General features: G+C 37.3%; 1 protein-coding gene across 3 annotated transcripts in view; it reads left to right on the top strand.

Annotated features, from left to right (window-relative positions):
- Nucleotides 1–20854, top strand: part of PARD3B (par-3 family cell polarity regulator beta) — a 359537-nt gene that overhangs the window by 158151 nt on the left and 180532 nt on the right. For all 3 annotated transcript variants that reach the window (XM_015868265.2, XM_085553339.1, XM_085553340.1), the window contains exons 10-13: nt 728–856; nt 11250–11435; nt 17100–17270; nt 20340–20469. In XM_015868265.2, coding sequence (XP_015723751.2) covers nt 728–856; nt 11250–11435; nt 17100–17270; nt 20340–20469 — 616 coding nt within the window. The remainder of the gene's footprint in view (nt 1–727; nt 857–11249; nt 11436–17099; nt 17271–20339; nt 20470–20854) is intronic.

Genomic DNA, 20854 nt, shown 5'->3' with positions numbered 1-20854 from the left:
TGGTTTTCTATGATTCTATGAATTCCATGATTCTCTGGCTTTAACAGACATGCTGTGTTTCCTGTACGTACTACCTGATGCATGGAATTGAAATTCTCAACCTTGATAAAATGTATCATGGCTTTTGTCCTGTCAACAAGTTTTTTTTACACTACAGTTTAGAAAAAGTCGATGTGTGCAGGGGTCCAAGGAACAGTAGAACAAAGGAGATCTAATTCATAGATTCTTCAAGCAGGTAAACACATCAGCTTAGGAAAAAACCACATCTATTGCCTCTTCAGACATGCCCAAAAATCTGATTAATGGTGGTTCAGTGCTCATTTTAAGGCAATTTTGCTCAAATTGGTCTTTTTAAAATTTTCAGATAGATTGTGACTTAGAATTTCATTATCTAATGGGTTATTTCTACTTAGTAACCTCAAAAAGGTCTTAAGGTAAATAGTTTTAATAATACTTAGGTCTTGTTTTTATACTTTTCATCTTCAAAGTGCTTTAGAAACTAATTAAGCCTCACAAACCCCCTGCAGACCTGCTTTAACAGATGGTAAAAATGAGGGAGGGAAAAAAAAAAAAAAAGGTTAAGTAACTTCTGCAGGGTCAGGGGAGACAGAGTTAGAGGTATTGCTAATTATTTGCTCTCAGTCAGCAAATGGCACCTGTGTTAGATGAGGGGAAAACGATAAAAAGAAATACATTCAGCTGTGGCAACTTCTTTTGTGTCTGGCAGGTGAATGGACGGGACATTACTGGCAGGACGCAGGAAGAGCTTGTAGCTATGCTGAGGAGCACAAAGCAAGGGGAAACTGTCTGCCTGATCGTGGCTCGTCAGGAGGAGGCCTTTCTACCTCGAGAGCTGGTAAACTTATTTTTTCCTCAAGAGCAATATTGAAAGGAAACCACAATAACAAGTTTTAAGACTGATATTGGCTGAGAAAGACAGGGAAGGGATAAGTCAGTAAGTCTTGCTTTGGAGAGCTACTTATATTTGATGTTACCTACTTCAGATAGAATTCCATACAATTTACTTTCTTCCCAGAAATTACATCATAAGCATCATTCACAGTGGAAAATGGTAAATGAATTTTGTAACAGTGAGGTCAAGCATGACTGAAAGCAGATTGTTCTCTTTCAGAAAACCAACAGATTTTAAAGCTGTTTAGAGTGCACACAATGAGTCCTGCAGTTTATCAATAACTAGCTAGTGATGGTGGCTGACCCCAGGTGATGAATCTTCTAAGTGGGGCTGCCAAACTACAGAAGCAGTGAGGGGTAGCATTCAGTTGTATTCCTGACAAATTTTGGAAGTGAGCTTTTGCTTGACTGCATCTGTCTGATATAATGGAAGAAAATCGGACATCCCAGAGCTTATCTGTAGTGCTTAATTGTCACTTTTCTTTTTAACGTGGGCATTAAACCATTCTCTTTCATCTTGTATGGTCATAGTAGGACTATATCAGTGTGTAAGTGCTATCTGATAGGTACTTGTTTCCCCTCAAAGAAGGTCATCTCTCTGGTCCCTCTTCCTTATCATGATTGATGGCTATACTTGACCTTTCATTAAGAAGTTACTGGGATAAAGGAAGGAGAGCATTTCCTGCTTTTGTCTCTTTTTATCTCAAAAGAACACAAACCCACCTTGATTCTTTTCTTAAGCAAAAAGGGAGAAGGAGGCATCTTCCTTTTCATTGTTAGCAGAATCTTCTACACAGATTATCCAGTATGCTTTCTCACAAACAGTTGCTGATAGTTTTTCTTTTGTTTCCTTGTTATCCGATGGACCTTGTTGAAATAAAGTTGTCTGCTGCCTCTGGTAGGAGGTGAAGCTAGAGAGGAGTTCAGATTCTGTCATGTGAGCCTTCTCTCTCGTGTTCCTGGTGCCCACCGTTTCCTGTAATAGAGCAGATGTGAAGTGTTTTAAGAAAACTGTTTTTGGTTTCCTTTTCTCTTCTGAATGAGTAATTTTTAAGGAGAATAATGGCAGAGTATATTCAGCCCTGTCCCGGGTCAGCTGGATGCTCCTTGTCAGTGGTTCCCAAAACAGTTGGTCGTTGTGAAGTTCTTAGAAAGCCCTGTGCTGTGGTGTCAGTGTCTTCGTAAACCATAGGGACATTTCTGAGACTCGAGTCCTAAATTAGCTGCTATGTTTAAGATTTCTTTTCCTTTACCCTCTCTTCTAAATTTGAGACTGGTTTTTGAGAAGGTGACTCATCAAGTTTTGTTGGCTTTTTTTAGTGGTTTTAAGTTACAAAACATATCACTTGGAAATTTTACTTTTTCTAAAGTGTGTGTTTTTTTTCTCCTCTCAGCATTGCATGTTATTCTTCTATAGTGTTGTAGTCTAAATTCTCTTGGAAATCACTGTAACAGTATGCGGACGTAGTAGGCTGGAAGAATCTAAAAGCTGTTTATAAATTTTACCTTCTCCATTGCCTTGTATGAAAGTCTGGCCCCTAAAGCAAGGATTAACTGCCTTTCAAAGGGTGGCTTACTTTTGAATGGAATGATTGAAATGTAGAAAGTAGCCACATTTATCCTGCTGGCTTGACCTTTGCTTAGATTGCTTTCTTTGTGAAGAATGATGCACAAGTGATGGCCCTCACAGTAATAGTGATGATACATGAGTTCTACTACAGTTGTGTGTTTCTTTTCATCCCAATCAAATACAACGTAATACAAATGTGAGATACTGAAACACATTTGATAATTTTATGGAACAAACCCTTCTGAATTATAAAGCCTTTCAGCAACATCTGTTAGGTATCTCATGATGGAAGTGTTTGTTAACATAGCACTGAACTACTGGATGTTGTTACTAACATGATTCTTGTTAGGGTTCATGAGACAACTGAGAATAGTCTTAGCAAAAATTTGGAAATAAAAATCAGCTTCTTTGTTTTTGGCTTTAGCTGTGATATTTCATTAGACTAATCCTCTCCTAGCTTGGAAGTTACAGTGCTGTTTTAATCAAAGAGGAGAAAAAATCCAGCACTTCAAATGTTTGTTTTTGGAAGGAGAGGCAATGGATAATCCAATACTTTTTCAAGGACACTTATAACAGCATGCTCAGACTACATAACATGCTTGCAGAGTTTACCTAAATACATGGGAATTCTGTTAATGCCTGACAATAGTAAGGTAATTGCTTTATATCAGACTTGTTCTTGATTTGAGCAGTTCTCTAGGGACTTGAATGTAATATGAAGAACTATTCTCTTTAGATTCCCTGTTACTGATTTTAAGGAACAGGAGAAGACCATCTAGTAAATCTGCTCGCTCCTCCACAGCAAGGATGCCTCTGGAGCTTGGACCCATTAGAACCCATACACAGAACTGCTTTCGAGCATGTTGCTGCAGTTGAACTTGGTTCCTACATTGTTTCCTGGAAAGAATTTGATGGCTGCATGGGCACAAAGCATATAATGTAAGAGTAATGAAGGGTGGCATTTGGTTGTGTGGATCTATAGTAATATAATTTGTCCTTACATCATAGCAAATTTATTGTTTGGAGAAAGCATGGTCTCACAAATACTTGCTCTGCCATAAGCTACGTGGGAACAGAGATTGGGACTTTTTTCCAGTCATCTGTGCTAGCAAACAGAAAAGCAGAGTAACAAACCTCTACCACACCAGTGGAGAGAGATGTGATGTGAGTGAGAATGAATGAATGTTGCAAACAACATTATTAAATTATAGAGAATTGTTGCTTCAGCTAGCTGGGTCATGCAACATGAGTTGTACAGTTACATTGTTTGCACGTAATGAGGGAATAAGATAGAAAACCCAGTTTTTGTTGCATTGTTACTGCTTTAAAAAAGGACCAAAAACACAACAACATAAAAACTGGAGGATGTAATGAGATTTTTTTTTGATTGAAGCAGATCGGTGGAATAGAATTTGGACCAACTACAGGCTGTTCTCCTTATTAGCCAGTTAGCCAAATGTTCCCTGTAATTCATGCCAGCTGTTGACAACGTAGCAGCTGAGCAGGGAGCTGATTCCAAAACTCAGGGGAAGCTCTTGCTTCACTTAATTATAGCAGAGTGGCCAGTGATTAGCACATTCTGTAAGGTGCATTTGGATTTTAAGCTGTTTGACAGTGATCTGTTTTCTAGAGGATGGTTAATATTACAGAGAGAAACTGTCTCAACTGGTTTGGAATTTCCAGCTCTCATCATAGTAAATGGAATACACAGCAGACTGTGGCTATTGTTTTGTGTTTTGAAAGAACAGTGTTTTGATCATGTGTATTTGTTGCATCTTGTTTTTCTGTAGGAAATGTGTGATCTGAAAGTAACATTTCCTCTAATAATGATACCAAGATCGCTTCTTTCCATTCCTTTATCCACCACATATTGGTAAAACAAGCAAAGCTGCTGAATGACAGCAGCTCTGGTGTAACCTATTCCATGCCATTGCCCTCTGCAGTTCTTGGAGACCCTTTTTTACAGATCCTATGTGATGCTTTTTTTCTTTTTATGAGCCTCCAGGCCCCGTGCACATTCTGCACATGGGCAGAGAAATGCCCTTGTGTTGTACTTGCCACAATTAGTATAGCTCTGAGAATATTTGTGTGCATTTGTTCTTTAGACGTGCACATAGTGTATGTTTTTACATGCACTTAATTTGTTCTGAGAGCTTCAGCTTACCAGTTTTTGTAATCACAACTTCTATGGTTTCTTGGCATAATCCCTGATCTTTGAAGAGTGGGAAGAAAAGGAACTAACCAGCACTTGTAAAACAAAAGCTGAGAGAAGACCTATTCATGTAATGTGGTTGTTGATCTTTGAGTCTTTTACACATACACTGTATAGGATGGAAGGAATTAAGTTCAATTAAGCGTGTTTTTCTGCTCACTGTGCGATTAACTTTTATGTTTCAGTGTTCCACTAATTAATTCCTTCCACCACCTTGAACTCGTGTGCCTGAAGGAGAACTTGTTTGCTTGGAATGTTGTCTTTTTTGTTTTTAATATTCAGAGCTCATTTTCTATTACTTCCTTTTAATTGTTTCTTGCCTTTTTATGTGCAGGAAATAATAAATGGGATTTAAGCATAGACTTAAGCATTTCTGCACCTGTTTTGGGTCAAACCAGTGATTCTAATGCTGATAAACCAGAAATGGCCAAATAATTTCAATCACAAAATGATTCCAAAGAGCACCAACTCGCTATTGTGTCCTCTGCAAAGTAAGAGAATCTTGAGAAAAGTAGGACCATATATGTATTCTGGATTGTACTGACACAGTAGACTCAGTCCTTGAACTGTTGTGCATAATGAAGAGAAGGAAATTTTGAACATCCATGGTACCTTCCACTTTGAATTACTATTAAATAGGGCAGTTAAAGTTCTGGGTTTTTTTTCAAGATTTTTTTTTGGAAGTGTTTTATTGTGAGGGTATTGGACACTATTTATTTTGTAATAGCTGAGAAATTGATGCAGATTGTGTCTATGTGAATGTGTCTTCAGAGTGAAAAGACTGTGTCATGGAGTCCTTCAAAGGTTTTCAGCTTTCATTGGTTGTGTGTCTCAAAACATGTTTACTAGTTCACTGTATCTTGAAGGGGTGGATGCTGTAAAATGAGGCATAGTCAGGCAGTTACTGTGCTCCCAGTACAAGTCAGTAAGAGATGACACTTTTAGAAGGTTGTACAGCAAAAGGAATTTGCCCTTCTTTCCTGGCACAATGAACAGAAGGCTTGACAAGAATTATCCCTTCCTTTTAATTTCTTCTGGCTTCTGGCGAGGGCCTCCAACATACCAAAGGGAATAAACAGCTCAAGTAATTCAGTTTTGTTTTGTTTTTTTAATATTGAAATATTGTTTTTATAAAAATATATTAATGTGACATAGGGTATAATATAGCCATAACATGTGTTCTATTGTTAATGCATAAGATTATAAGTACTATTATACTTTAATAATAGTAATAATTATAAAATAATAAAAAAAAAGATTTTTAAAATATTCTCACCTAGATAGAATTTTTCACTGTTCTGTTTGTTTTGTTTTAGCAGGGTGTGCTGTTAGTGACCATTTCATTTTTAATGCAATGGAAAGATTTTAAAGGTGCTGATATCTGTTAAAAGATGGATGCATGCAAGAATGACTCCAGTTTACTAGAATTTATTAGGTTGTGATAAATACAGTGTAGATTTTATATTGAGTCAGTTTCTTAATTGTCCCTAAGCTCTTGGAAAGGACATAGAGAATAGTGTGAGTATCTTCTTTTCATGCTTTTCTGCCAATAATTGTTATGTGTTGCCACGATTTAAATACTGCTCTGTAGCTTTTGCAGGGTTTTTTTTTTTTTTTTTTTTTTTTTCCAGAAAATAATTGCAAAGCATGTAAATGTCTTATTTCCTTCATAAGCCTTTGAAAATAACCCTCCTGGGTCTCTTGCCTTTTGCTCTGGGCTCTGAATGGCACTCCAGGGAGTTGGCATCTCTTATCAGAAATGAGCAGCCAGGCAAGGGGCAGCCAGCATACTGGGAGACCATAATAGCGTGTTGGTCAAGGGCATCAGGCAGGTACTGAAAGGTCTCTTGTTGTGTTAAACAAATGCTATTTCCTTCCTGGCTTAAGTGGGAGCTAATTTTTTTTTTTTTTTTTTTGTAAGCTTCTCTTTTGGCAAAAGAACAATTGGATAAATAAGGCAACCTTTCCAGTGAGAGATATGCATTAGATTACCATAAATCCACAGATAAAAAGTGCAGTGGTCAATGAGAGCAAGCATGGTAAGATTAAATGAAAGGACTAATTGAAAGTGATGTCCCATGGCAGTTGGAGGATTGACACGGTATTGAATGGATATAACCATGGACTAACCACAGAGGAAAAACTACAGGGCACGGTTATTTTTCAGAAGTTACAGTTCTGTTTGTACTGGTGACTGAACAGTTTGTGTGCTGTGGGAATAAGAGAAAACTAAAAATGTATTTTATCTTTGAAGATTGGGAATTGGTTGGTGACACTTAATTACATACCAGTAAAATTTTAGGATGTTCTAAGAATCCCTTATTATAGCCTTTTAATTAAGAGATCAGAGACCTGAGGTAGAGATGCGCTTCTAAGAATTAAATACAATTGTTGGCAGAACATCAGTTAATCAAATGTATCCCGAGACTCTTAGATGAAGGTTTTCCATCTGCATTGCTGAATGTTACTTAGTACATATTATTAGGTTTTCTACTCTTAAATCTAGCAAACTTAATGTTCTTTTTCTATTCGCTCACCTTCATTTAAATTCTTCTGAGCTTTTCTGTCTTTTTTACTCAGTAAATATCAAAATCAGTTTTACTGAAGTTTCATGCAGTTATCTAAGCAGGCAAAGAATACCCCTGTCCTGATTTTCTTTGTGAGGAATGGTACCTGTTAGATTGCTGGGTCTGGTCCATTTAATGGCTGAGTCTGTGCAACAAATAGGAAGATTGCCTCTTAGATTTTTTTGTCTGCTGCACTCTGGGCTGGTAAAACAACACTGGAGAAAGACAGGAAACCCTTGTCACCCTTAAGCAGATGGGAGCACTCAGAAACTGGAGTGCTGGATGATACAACAGGGATGGAGCTTTGGATCAAGAGCTGAGACTAGAGCAGTAAGGAACACATGTGACCAGACTGCAGAGGGGACTAGGAAAATGCATGTGCATGTCAAAGCTTCTTGCAACTGGGGAAGCCATTGAAAGCTGGTGGACTAAAATTTAGCAGAGCTGAAGGAAAGGCCTGCCAAGAAAGGGCAAAGAGAGCACAGGTAACTGGTTCTAAGTCTCTTCTACCTTAATACTGTTAAGTATATTTTATTAATACTTAAGAGTTCTGAATCCCTTTCACTGGCTGCAATGTATCTATCTTAAAGGCCAGTCCATCTCAAAGCCATCTTGTGTTTTCATTGCTTTGCAGCCTGGAATTTGAGATTTTATCATTTAGCTTGAGTTACTCACATTTGTCTGCTGCATGTGTGCTGTTTTTTTCTGGGATAAAGTTAATTTTCTTCACATTAGTTTGTATTATGGTGTGTTTTGGATTTGTAATGAAAACAGTAGTTGCTGAGCACTGCTTACGCATGGTCTGGTCTTTTTCTGCTTCTCGTGTTGCCCCAAAATCAAACATACTGGGGATGCACAAGAATCTGAGATGTGATACAGTCAGGACAACTGACTCCAACTGATCAAAGGGATATTCCATGATACATAAAAAGTGGAGGAAAAAGGAGCAGGGGATTTTGCTCTAGGGCTGCTGTTGCTTGGGGGCAGGCTGGGCACTGTTTGGATGGTGGTGAGCAGTTGTGTTTTGCATCACTTGTTTTTATTTTTTCTTGGCTTTGTTGCTGTGATGTGTTGTCCTTTTCTGGGCTTTTTGACAAACTTTCCAAATTGTCTTTGTTTTTACCTACAAGTTTTCCAACTTTTGCCCTTCTAATTCTCTTCCTCCATCCAGTTTGGGGGCAGTGAGTAAGCAGCTGCATGGAGCTTAGCTGCCTATTAGGGTTAAACAAAACACAGAAGGTGGGGTATAACATCAGTGATAAATTGTCATGTAATTCCTGAATTGCTTAGGTATGGAACATTGTGATGGCTGATAAATGATTTGGTTGTTGAGTGAGTCATTTATAGCATTCAACTGTGAGAAGCTTTTCTTGGTCCAGAAACGTATTTGTATTGTTTGTTTCATTCATTCTTTTTGAGTGAGTTCAAATTCTAGCGTGATTTTGAGGTAAGAAATGTTTCTAATAGTATTTGAGTTTTTGCCTGTTGGAAAGGATTTGTTTTACCAGACCATAACTTAGCTGATGGAGGTTGCTCTATTGTGAAGTATTGATGTCTTGGGATAAAGTTTTAGCAGCGTCAGTGAAACAGAGGCAGTGGGAATTCAGTGCTGTGAGTCACTTGCCAGCATTTAATATTCATACTTGCATAATGTAGGAACAGAGACTATCGCTCATGAAATCAGCTGCCCAAATGAAGCAGTTAAGTGATGAGCTGTTAACTTAAGGAGGAATGGAGCTCTGTCTTGGTCACTGTTAAAAAGGCACTCTCTTCAAGAGCAAGTGAAGAGCATCACCGTTCTTTGGCAACGTACACCCCACTGATTTTTTCCCTATTCAGTTCCTTCCTCCTAATGCTTCTATTCTGCTTTGACCTGGGTCCTCTGCTTGGGCCACTGTCCTTCACAGAGGAGCAGTTATTCTGGTCTCTGCTGGGGCCAAAGTCTCTGTCAGGAATATCCACACCACTCTGTTTCTGGCTCTGCATGTGGTCTTCATGCTGAGGACAGCACCATATAGGAACTCGTTGCCTAGGGAACCAGGAAAGTAGTGAATAATGGATTGTCTTGAAGGATGGCCAGAGATATTGTGTCCAGGACCTTGGGAAAATCCATCCACATCCAGGCAGGATGTGCTATTTCAGTAGTTCTGGCCTAAGAGTTCTGACAAGCACACGTGTTTTGGAAAATGAGTAGGGTGCTAAAATCTTCCTTCCAAAACCATGTGAAAATTAAATGCATAAATGCTTGCTGTATTTTTTATTTTTTTTCTTTTTTCTCTCATTGCACTGATTGTTCTGAAGAAAGAGCAGGAACACCTCCAGATTGTCCATCAGTGTTGTCTACTCAGGCAAAGTATGAACTGCTGGGTTTTCAGAGATTTTGTTCAGGATACAGAATAAAAGTAACAGACCTGTAAAAGGAATTGTTCATTTCTGGGAAGTAAAAACACTAAAGTGTAGCACAGGTACTAGAGAAGAACACTGGCATCAAGACAACTATCAGTGTCAGGACTATGTCATTTTTATGTTTTGCAGATGGGCAAATTATATTGACTTAATAACATGTAGCTATGTTCCGGGAAGAATTTAAGTGTGATGTGTATTGGGATTGAGGTTTGTAGTACTCGTTCTCTGGTCATGTAGCTTCTGTCTAACCAGTGGCTGCTTCTCATCATTAAAAGTGCATCCAAAGTGAATGCAAGTATACTTAATGGCTTTTGTTTCTATTCATTGTTGCTTTAAAATTTTAGTTTCTGCTTATAATAAATGAAAAATATATGAAACTGCTTTGGTTGATGAGAAAACTAGGTACTGCTAGCGTGTTTGTTGGCAGTTGGGTTGATAGTGTATGGACTGCAGCTTAATGCCCGCAAAGTATTCTTCCTCATTAGGTGAAAGAAGGATTGGCCCAGCTGATGCTTGCTTGTGGCCTCTATGTAATAACTTAACAGAAGCCCTTTGAAAATGGGCCTCAGTGATCTTTTTCAACTTGTTTGGATGTTCCCATTTGTCTTTTTTTTTTTTTTTTTTTTTAATGACACTGTTACAAATAATAGAAAATGTCCAAATGACAAAATAATCCATTTGAATGTCTTAAGGTTATTTGGAGAAAAAAGTGTGGAATAAAATTTGGTGTAATAAGATGGCATCTTATAGATGGCATCTTCTCTCGACACTTTACGTCATAGTAATTCTCCTTTCTCTAGTTTTATTTTTGTGAAGTGCAATATTTCAGACTAGAATGTTTTTCCTTAGTCTCATGATTGTTACTTGCTTTAAAAATGAGTAAAAATAAAAATCTCAGTACAAGAAATGCAACCAATAGCATGCAACTGAAACAAATACCAGTCTACAGTAAGGTTCTTTGTGATCTTCCCTAGTTATGGATACTTTTCAGTCTTGTAAGCTGTAATCTAATACAGGTAAAATCTTTACATCAGCCTTAACCAGAGGGCTGGAAAAACCTCTGTGTGAAATAAATGTATGCACAGAGGGAGCTAGTGCAGAATAAGTAATTGCATTTTTGATTCCCACCCTTACTTTTGCTACACCAACTTCTCTCTGTAGACGGGCTTAAGGAAGGAATATTTTTTTAAGGATGTAATTCAATTTTCAGAGGGGAATGGAACTTAACAGCATAACTGTCATTACAGTTTGTGAGCTGCATGTAAAGACAGAGTTTTATGGCTTAAATTTTTAATGCAGCTGTGTTTAAAATAAATGTTTTATGTTCTGCTGCAATATCAGTTTTAGGTCATGTGAAACTAAGCTAGTTTACCTTTTCCTTAGACATATTCCTTGTTATTGTTAAATAGAGCATATTTTAAGCTGCATCATGTGACCAAATGTCTACTAAATACATCGTTGGTTGTAATGCTGTTTTCTTCAAGCTACTTTCCAGAAAAGAGAAGTATTTCTTACATGAGCCTATGTTATACAGCTAGTGCCCTGTTTTCACCCATTTTTTCATCCTTATTTTTTCCCTCAGAAAGGAGAGCCAAACTGCAGTATTCTTTCTCCAGAAACCACAGAACAGCTGACCTTTGAGATTCCTTTGAACGACTCTGGCTCTGCTGGACTTGGTGTGAGCTTAAAAGGCAACAAATCTCGGGAGACTGGAGCTGACCTTGGGATTTTCATCAAATCTGTTATTCACGGAGGTGCTGCTTTTAAGGTATGGAATAGACCAGGCTGTGGTTGCATGAGATTTCTGACAGTTGTGTGTTTGGTCCCAGATCTGTCTTGGTAAATATTCTGTGAATGAGGAACTTGCCACTCACTCCTCTAGGGGAACTGTCAGTTGAAGCAGTCACTGTGGGGCATTCGGATATTGCAGGAATAGCAGGGGAGGAAGATTGAGAGCACATGGCTGGGAGGAGAGGCCGTCTCCAGTATTCCCTATAGCTCACAGAAAGAAATGGGAAAGTTTGCTGTGCTGATGGACTTGGGCAGAGAAGTTATCAGTCAGTTTTAAGGTGCTTTTGGTCTTCCCAAAGTAATACATGCAGTAAAAATAACATTTATGAACAAATGTGAACTTACAATTCTGTGAGGTTAAGAATTATGTATTCAATAAAATATTTAAACTATTGTGTGGCTTAGCTGAGCCTGGCATCAACTATGCAGAAGTTACCAATTGTTCTTCAGGTAAATTGATTTGGTATGGGACAGTGTTATGAATCTCTCCTAAGGTTGTACAAGAGCTACTGTATGTTTTTAATGAAGAAGTATTGGATTACTTTCTAAGCTTTAAGAAATGCCCATTTTTTGTTTCCAGATAAAACTTGAAAAAAGTAACTTTCATAATTTCTTTTTAAAAAGTCTTAATTTGAAAGGATAGTACCTGTAGCTGTTGTGGATCCATAATGTAACTTTTTTTTCTTGCTACATCAGTAATTCCTTGCAGTTCTCTTTTCTGTAAAAATACCTTTTAATTCAGTTTATGTCAATTTGTTCACAGACATCAGCCTCCTGAGTGAGACAGTTCACAGCATAATAACCTATTTATGACATTTGGTAAATAGTAATCATCAAGGCTTTAGCTCTGATATGAATGTTTCCTGCTCCTATTAGTTACCTGTCCTAGTCCCACAGTTATTTCAAATCTTGGATCTTTTGAAATGCAACAGCCTGATACATGCAGTACAGAACTCTGCCTGTGGTTAATTCCAGGGCTAAGTGACAAGTGAATAAAATAATCTCCTTGGTGTATATCAGAACTGAATTAAAGTGTTATTGGCAAATTAGAGGTTCATAAACTTGTGCTCATCTGCCACAGAGTACAACTCATTTTACTGTGAAGATGAAGCTGCTGTCCTTGCTTTCCCAGCTCCCTGTTCCTTGAGTAATTATCCACACCAGCTGCAGTGCCAGTATATGGCACCACAAGTAAATTCATTGTTTTAACTAGCAAGGCTTGTGGACTTGTGTCCCAGGAGCACCAGTGGACAGACTCCCTGACCAGTATAGCTATGTTAGAGATGCATAAGCTAACTCTTTTAATGTCTTTCTGTTTACCACACTCTGTTTTCCCAACTGTTAGTTCAGAGCAGTTAATTTTGGCTTTGAGAGGTCTTGCAGACTATTAAAGTGGGGCTTCCTTACCCATGCCTGGGTAAGTGTGCAGCTGGCACCATTAGTCTCCTTGGCTTAATTTATTTGTTCCACAATAAGCTGTGGTTCTCTGTGACTCCATATTTATACTCCCTTGTACTTTTCACCAACTGTAACTGTGTATTCATAGATGACTGTTTGATCCAAAGCAAATGAGAGAATAACTGGGGCTCTGGCTTTAGCCAAAACTGCTTGGAGGACCTCTTTCCCATGTGTTTTAAACAAGTACTCAGAGAGTGCAGTCATTTGGGCTGTATCTTAAGGCATGGTTTATTGTTGCACGTGCACAGAAAACAGCTGTCTTTCTTCTGTCTAAGGACCTTTATATGGAGCAAAACAAAATCAGTGGGTATTAACAATTAATACAATTTCTTGCATCAAGTTTAAAAAAAGAAGTAAATTGCATACATTTGCATATAAATATTTAAATGTGTCCTTACTTTTTTAAAAAAGCTTTCTTGCAATACATTTTTAAATACAAAGCCTTTCTTTCCAGCTAGTAGTTGTCCAGAGTATTTTCCCTTGCTGTTCCTTGTAATTGTCTCTGAAATTAAGTATTACAGATTTAGGCCTGTGCATTTGCTATTCAAGGTATGAAGTTTTCTTGGGAAAGCATAACATGGGGAAATCATAATGCTTACTGTGATGAGAGTTCTCTCACTGTCTCTTAGTGTCTGTATTTAGAGCTTAAAAGGTGCACTGATTTTTTATTTTGTGATTTTTGATAGATGCTAATACAGTGGTATTGGAGATGGTGGGGAGGAGCTTTGTCCATACAGCCAACACTTATTCTTGAAAGAAGATGTAATACAGAGATGATGAACACATTTGTTTCATTGCTGAAGTAAATGTTCAGTCCCTCTAATGCTGTGTAAAGGTTTTCAATACATTAAATGTCTTTCTCCAGCATGCTTTTTTATAATGAAGAATTATTTGTAAGATGCAGTCAATTTTTAAAGGTTACTTTTATCAGATTGAACAGAAATTCTGAAGAAAGGCTGCTATTATTTTAGTATGTGGTGGTTTTGTTGTTTTGAAATGCTGGTACACGAATCTAGCTCTGTTGTATTAGTAGCATTGCAAAGCTTAGTAAAAGGATTCATGAAGAATGTTTTTTGTTTTTGTTTTTTGTTTTTTCTTGTGGTGCTGGGTAAAGGTTTTTTAAAAATACCAAACTCTTTTGCTGCAAAACCCAATAAAGTAAAAAATTCCTAATTATGCTTAGCTGATCTTTTAATATGATATCCTGCAGGATTAACACTTTGATTTGTTGGGTCCCTTCTTAAGTTCCTCTTGTGATCTTTAAAGTGTCTTTTATTTCCACTATAAGAAAGTGGCTACTTGATATTTGTAAGCATACAGAGCCTTTTATGTGAGGAAACATTTGACTGAGTTTGAATACATCATCTTTCCCCACAACTTCTGGGAATTTCAGCCTTGTTCATCTTGAGACACCTTGGCTTTTCCCTTGAGGTGAACTTGTGATTATCAGGTATTTGCTGTCCGCTGCAGCTGTAATGTATCAGAGCCATTATTAGAAATGATGGAATATTTTCTGCATGCCTGTTTGTTCAAATCAAATATGGTATAGCTTGATCTCTATAGGGGGCTTCTGAGTGCTCTTGCAGTAAATGTTGCTTGTTGTATGCAGTTGATGGTAAGCTGGATTATTCCATTGAAGGCTTCCAAGGAGTTCCTTCTGAGATAAGTGTCAGTGATGTACTAAGGGAAATAACTAGGTGAGCTTTGGTTGAATACTTAACTCCACAAAGTATCTGGCTTTATGTCTCTGAGCTGTACTGTTAAAACTAAAAGGGTCTTGTCTCTGAATATGGTAGCCATGTGGTACTAGGTTTTACTCCTTACTGTGAGTCTCTACACAAGCCCCACATACTGAATAAACTAGGGAATAGTAAATTCACCCTTTATTAGGGTAGCTCAATTGCAGTTTTGGAGAAGGCATTTGAAAGCTGTTTTGCTGAAATGCCAAATATTTTTCTTTTCAGAAGCTGCAAAGAAACCTACCTTTGAGAGATGAAAGAAAAAAATTGTGTTAAAACAACATTTAGTTTGTTTTGAGCCAAACAGATTGTCTTGTAGTTCAGTCTTTTAAACCAGACCGTTACACCAGTGATGTGAAAACCTGTTTAAACACTGAGCTTTTTAGTCTTTAAACAGCAAGAAAGTTTCTCTATGGTATACCTTTTACCCAAGCATGTGTGAAAACATTGCTCAACTTACTTTCAGACGTGCCTTGTAGAGTTGACTTTGCAAGTGTGGTTGATCAACATTTATTAAGCATTTTTTATTTTTTTTTTCTCTGATCATAAAATTTCAGGAGTGTCTGAGGCTATGGTAGTTCATTTAAAAATATGCATTGTGTCCTGTATAGTTGCATAGTCAACAAATGCAGTCACGGCATGCATTTGTGTATAGTTTAGTAAGAAGCTTTAACAGGTATTTATATGTGGGTGCTTATCCACAGAAAAGAAAAGAAGTAATCCAAGAGCCCATGGGACCTTAGCAGGGGGACATTAGGACCTGTGAAGTTTACAGTTTTAAAGCAACTCACAAAAACTAAAATCTCCTTTCCTCCAACTCCTGCTGCCATGAATGACTCCATTCATTTCAGCAAATTTTGATAGAACACAAAGGAATTGCAACATGTGCAAGTAATAAAACTTCCTGTTCAATAATGTTAACTCTTCTCTCCCTAAGCTTTAGCATATGTGATGGCATCATTTTGAATGTAGAGAAAAGCTGGGGTTAACCTATTGACTTTGGATGTATGTAAATTTATATTGGCATGAAACATTGAACAGAGAGGTGGGAGAGTTTTCTGTATCTTTTCCAAATGGTGTTGCTGTTTCCTACTCTACATTCCCACACTCTTCCCAGAAAAGCCTTTCATCCTCCTTCATTTCATCTTCCAGTTCTCTTTCCATCTCTTTTTTTTTTTTTCCTGATTTATTTTTGATGCTGGTTTGTGCTGTTCTTCTTCAGCTCTGTGACACCTCTTTCTTTTCATGCTCTGCTGTGGTGATGTTATTGATGCTAAGTTCCAAAAAAAAAAAAATAAAAATCACATAACCAAGCTAGCTTTTTCACAACTACTGTAAGTCACTTCAGCACAAATGCCTTAGACTTGGCAGCAATAACGTAATAGTTAATTGAACATCTTAGTGGCAGAAAAAATAAGAATTGAAATGTATATATATTTTGGATTACTCAAATGCATGAAAAATGTAAACAGTTCAGATGAGTGCCTTATGCAGAGTATATAATGTGTCTGTGATTGAATCAGATTCATTTTAACCAATCTAATGTTTTTGTATGGAGGTTCTCCTCCCGGGCTTTCTTTGCTGCCCTTCTATATTGGATCTCTTTGGTCTTTCCCTTTCTTTGAGGTCTGATGCCAACCTGATAATTGTAAAGTTCACAAGCTTTTAGAGAAACTCTTGTCTATAAATGTAACATTCCCTATTTTCTTTTTAAAGAGAAAAGTTGCAGCACATGAATTTATGAAAAGAAATAAATCTCAGATTATGCCAACAATACCAGTAGGACTCCTAAGTGACAGAATAACAATGTCCACAATTTTAATATGCCCACAAATGTCAGTTAACCTTGGCAAGGAAGCAGAATGACATTCTTCAAAGCATAGGCTACTTGGTATGTCTCAACTGCAATTTTGTCATTGGCAGCAGGTTTGGATGTTAAATACATGAAGAGTGCTAATTAAAATACGGATGCTTAATTCTTAATGGCTGTTCTGAACTGACAACACTACCCCATATGGTGACATGGTAATTGTGACTAGTGGGACTGTAAGACACAATTTTGGAAGTATCTTCTTCTTACCATGCCCTCGTAATGGATAACAATGCATGTAAAATACGTTGCAGTACTGCTTCACAATTGTGCTGAAGATACTAATAGCCATGATGTGGATCCTTTTAATTAACCAAGAACTCCTTTTCTTGTTTTCCTTTTCTTGGAGGGGGACTGTTACAAAATAATTTGCATGTGCAAGAAAAGCAGAAACATGTAATTAACTCAGAGGTACATGCATCTTATGAACTATTCACAAAATGTAGTAAGCAGAACAAGAAATGACTTAATGAACATGAGGATTTTTCTTTTTAAAGATGTGGTATTCCATAGTCTCCTGTTTCTTACATTAAAGCCCTCTGCCTAATGCTATTTATTTATTTATTTATTGTAGGATGGTCGTTTGCGAGTAAATGATCAACTTGTTGCAGTAAATGGGGAGTCTCTTCTGGGCAAATCAAATCATGAGGCTATGGAGACACTGAGGCGCTCCATGTCCATGGAGGGGAACATTCGTGGGAGGATCCAGCTGGTAGTTCTCCGGAGACTGGAGGCACTAACAGAGGTGAAGCAATATATGTATTTATTAGATGAATGGCTTTCTAGTTTCAGTATTTTTATCAGAGGAGGTTATAGCCGAATTCATGGCTGCTGAGAGCTTATCCTGGCAGAATGAATTCCTGACTTCCTGGAGACAGGTAGTGCTTCTGGTTGATATATCCTGAACTTGCTGCTCCTGTTGAGGCTATACTAAAAGTTTCCTCTTAGTTTGAACAGAACAGTTTGCCATTCTGATAAGTTTTAAAACAAAAGTAAATGTGATCCTAAGACAGATCAATGGAAATTAATGTGCTCATGTAGTTTTGACTATCTGTTCCTTCCTCAGGGGCAACAGCAGAGATACAGTTTGTTTGAATTCTTCTGTTTTTATTTGTTATCACGATCCTTGTCCTTCATGTGATTTGAATTTTATTTCACTCCTGCTTTTTCAATTTTGTTACTCTCATTCATTCCATATTCTTGTGTTTTTAATTGCACTTTTCTTTTTCTTTCTCACGTGTGTGCACATACATGTGCTCTTACTCCATCTTTATTATACAAGAATAGATGGGTATATGTGTATAATGGCTGCCCTAACTGCTCATCCTAGTTGTAGTTTTAACTCTTGAGTAAACATTTTAAGAATTTTGATGTCTGTTCTTTAAAATAAATGTATTAATTGATTTGTGGTATAAGGTGTAAGAATTCCACTACAGAATTCCAAGAGATGATTTTAAGCTGTTTGTTAGTTAAATATTTCTAAAACATTTTTAGATGTTGAAAGCAATCCCATTTTTAAGTGTATTTGCATAAGATATAAAGGGGGAAGGCCCAGAGCCTTGTAGCCGTGAGTAACTATTAATATTTTCCTTCTAGGACATGTATTTGTTTTATTCCCATCACTGATTAAGAATTCTGTTTAGGAGAATATTACTTGCTGAACATTATGCTCTTTGCTGGGAGAATGCTTTGCATAGGAGTCTCTGTCAATCTTGTTAGGAAAATATGAAAAACATCTGTAATTTTGGCATATTTTATAGGAAAACACATTTTTACTTTCCTTTTTGTTGTGATACAGCGTTTTGTACATAGCTGCATGTACAAGCACGTTTCATTCACTGTGTATTTATGTAGCATAAGGTAGCTCAGCTTCTATTAAAGCACAATCTTGCAATTTTTCTTCATTTAAAAATAGTCAGATTTTTGCAAATAAATAAATAAATAAAAATCAAACAAGCTCAAAAACTGCTTTCCAAACAAACATAGTGGCCTAATAAAAATGAGGCTGTTTTTTGTAGGTAAGTGTATAGTTCTGTATAATATCCAGATGTATGAAAAAAGTAAATCATCTTGACTCATGCCCTATGAAGGATGCATGATGAGGTCTTGATTGAATCAAATTCATTTTAGACAGAAATTAATTTTTATGGGTTAGTCTTTAGGTTCAATTGTAATTCCATTTGAGTCTGGAGACCACAGCAGAAATGGGTTGTTGCCTATTCTTTTCTTTCACCAAAACAGCTTCCCAAGTAGTGCATCTCAGCTTGGTAGAAGCAGAATACATTTAGGAATGCATTACTGTTTTTATTGTTCAGGACACTAATGGGGGTCTTCCATGACAGCTATGTTTTATAAGCTGAATACTCTAAATAGGCTGGTTACTGATCAGTTGTTGGGATATCGATTGTGTCATTTATCAAAGAGCTGGAAAAGCAGATATGTTGTTGTTAATTTATGGCTCCCTATCCTACTGGGTGCAGTCTTGACTGTTGCAAGACTTAGTTTAGCTAGTAGTACTTGTGAGAAAGTAGTCATTGTGAGCCTTGCAAAATGAGTAATATTACATAAAATAATTTCCAGTAAGAAAAAGAACTCTAATTGTTAGTGTGCTGTGTTTGTCTGTGTTTCTGTACAAAGACTCAAAATAACCTTTTCAGAGGGCTCATGGCACACTAAGGAGGGGAGGATGTTGCATGTGCTGCCTCTGCACCAAGACTAGATTTGTAGCCATATTTTCACCACAAGCCATCTCTATGTTAATTGGTGTTCTGTGCTTAGGTTCATATTTTGCCAATTAAAAAAAAACCCCAAAATAAACAAACAAAAAAACCCAACTTATCCAAGAGCTTGAAAGGCAAATTACAAGTGATTTACCACACGCTCCTTTCCCAGGCTCTGGTTCACCACTTTGTTGGTTTTCACTTGCCAGTGCAGTGGGCATATTGTATGGTTGTACAAATAAATGATTGGAGTTAGATACATGCACTTCTGTAGATACAACCATGTAGTTTAAGGAATGATACACTTAGTGTAACACTTATGGAATAATGTGCGCACAGTTCAAAAATAGAAGCCAACTGGGTGTCCCTATGAAACAACAGATATGGGAAAACTGAAACTATGAAGGTCATTCTGATGAAAACTATCCATAATATTCTTCTGTGTGGGTTTTCTTTTTCCCCTGAATAACAAGTACAGAAGCATCTTTCTGAGCCTGTCCCAGTTTTAGAAACTGTGATTTTTTTATTTTTTTTTCTTTTGAACAACTGCTCAGGAGAATAAATTAGGCGATGTGGTATGGGGGTGGAGAATGCCGCAAAAGAAAAGCTGACTAGAGGTGTGACAGGAGTTTGTTTAGCTGCTAGCCAGAAGACCTGCGCTTTGGAGTTTGGTGTAACTCCTTACTTGCAAAACTGCTCTAGTGTGTGATCATCAGAACATATGTACTCAGTCTCTGAGAGAAGGATACCAGCTGGCTGGCAGCAAAATACCATTGGCATTGCCTGTGTTCTTGTGTTGACAATGTCACAAGCTGCCCTCCCAGATGGAGAATTTGAATGAAGCCAGTTGTGGGTCATAAAGAAAACACTTTTTTTTTTTTTTTAATGTGCATCACACGATGATTGTTAGTGCCTAGAATGCTGTCTTATTTCATGTTCAGCAACAACAGTCATTTGGAAGATGTCTTTTACAGTGTAAGCAGTGCACAGTGAACACATTACATTATGCTGTATTTCTGCACTGCCCATAGTGATGGCCGTAGAACATTTAATTTTTTTATACAATGTGTGGTTCTGTTCTTTTTTTTCCTTAGGAACGCTTGGACCAGGGTGTCTATCAAAAATCAGCATTTGATGGGAGTCACAACTTTGCAGCTATTTCCCGACGCAACGGTGCTGTTCTTCAGCAATTTGTAAACTGCGGCCTTCAGGAAAGGATACAAGGTAGTCTTAGATATCTTTCTGTACACTAAAATAAAGTGCTTTTTATATTTTTCTCTTTTTTTCCCCCCTTGAAATCCAGAACCACTAGAAAAGGCTTTTAATTAGAGTAAGTGCATACTATGTTACTTTGAGGCATGAAGATACGGAGAGGCTGGTAGAGCTGACTCAGAAGTTGTGAATTAGATTCCTGGCACAATTTCCAGTTTAAGTAACAGTTTCTCGCTCACTGCCCCAACACGTAAGGTTGGTTAAAAAACAAATGATGAGTGCAAAATATATGTTGTCAAAATGTTTATTTTCTATATAACTTTAATGAGTTCAAAGATTTTTTTATTAAATGGCTAGATTTGTCCCATGTTATTATCAATTAAATGAGTTTATATGG

Source organism: Coturnix japonica, chromosome 7, assembly GCF_054131305.1.
Source record: "Coturnix japonica strain WE chromosome 7, WE-NBRP24, whole genome shotgun sequence".
Classification (NCBI taxonomy): Eukaryota; Metazoa; Chordata; class Aves; order Galliformes; family Phasianidae; genus Coturnix; species Coturnix japonica.
This window is presented reverse-complemented; position numbering and strand designations above follow the sequence as displayed.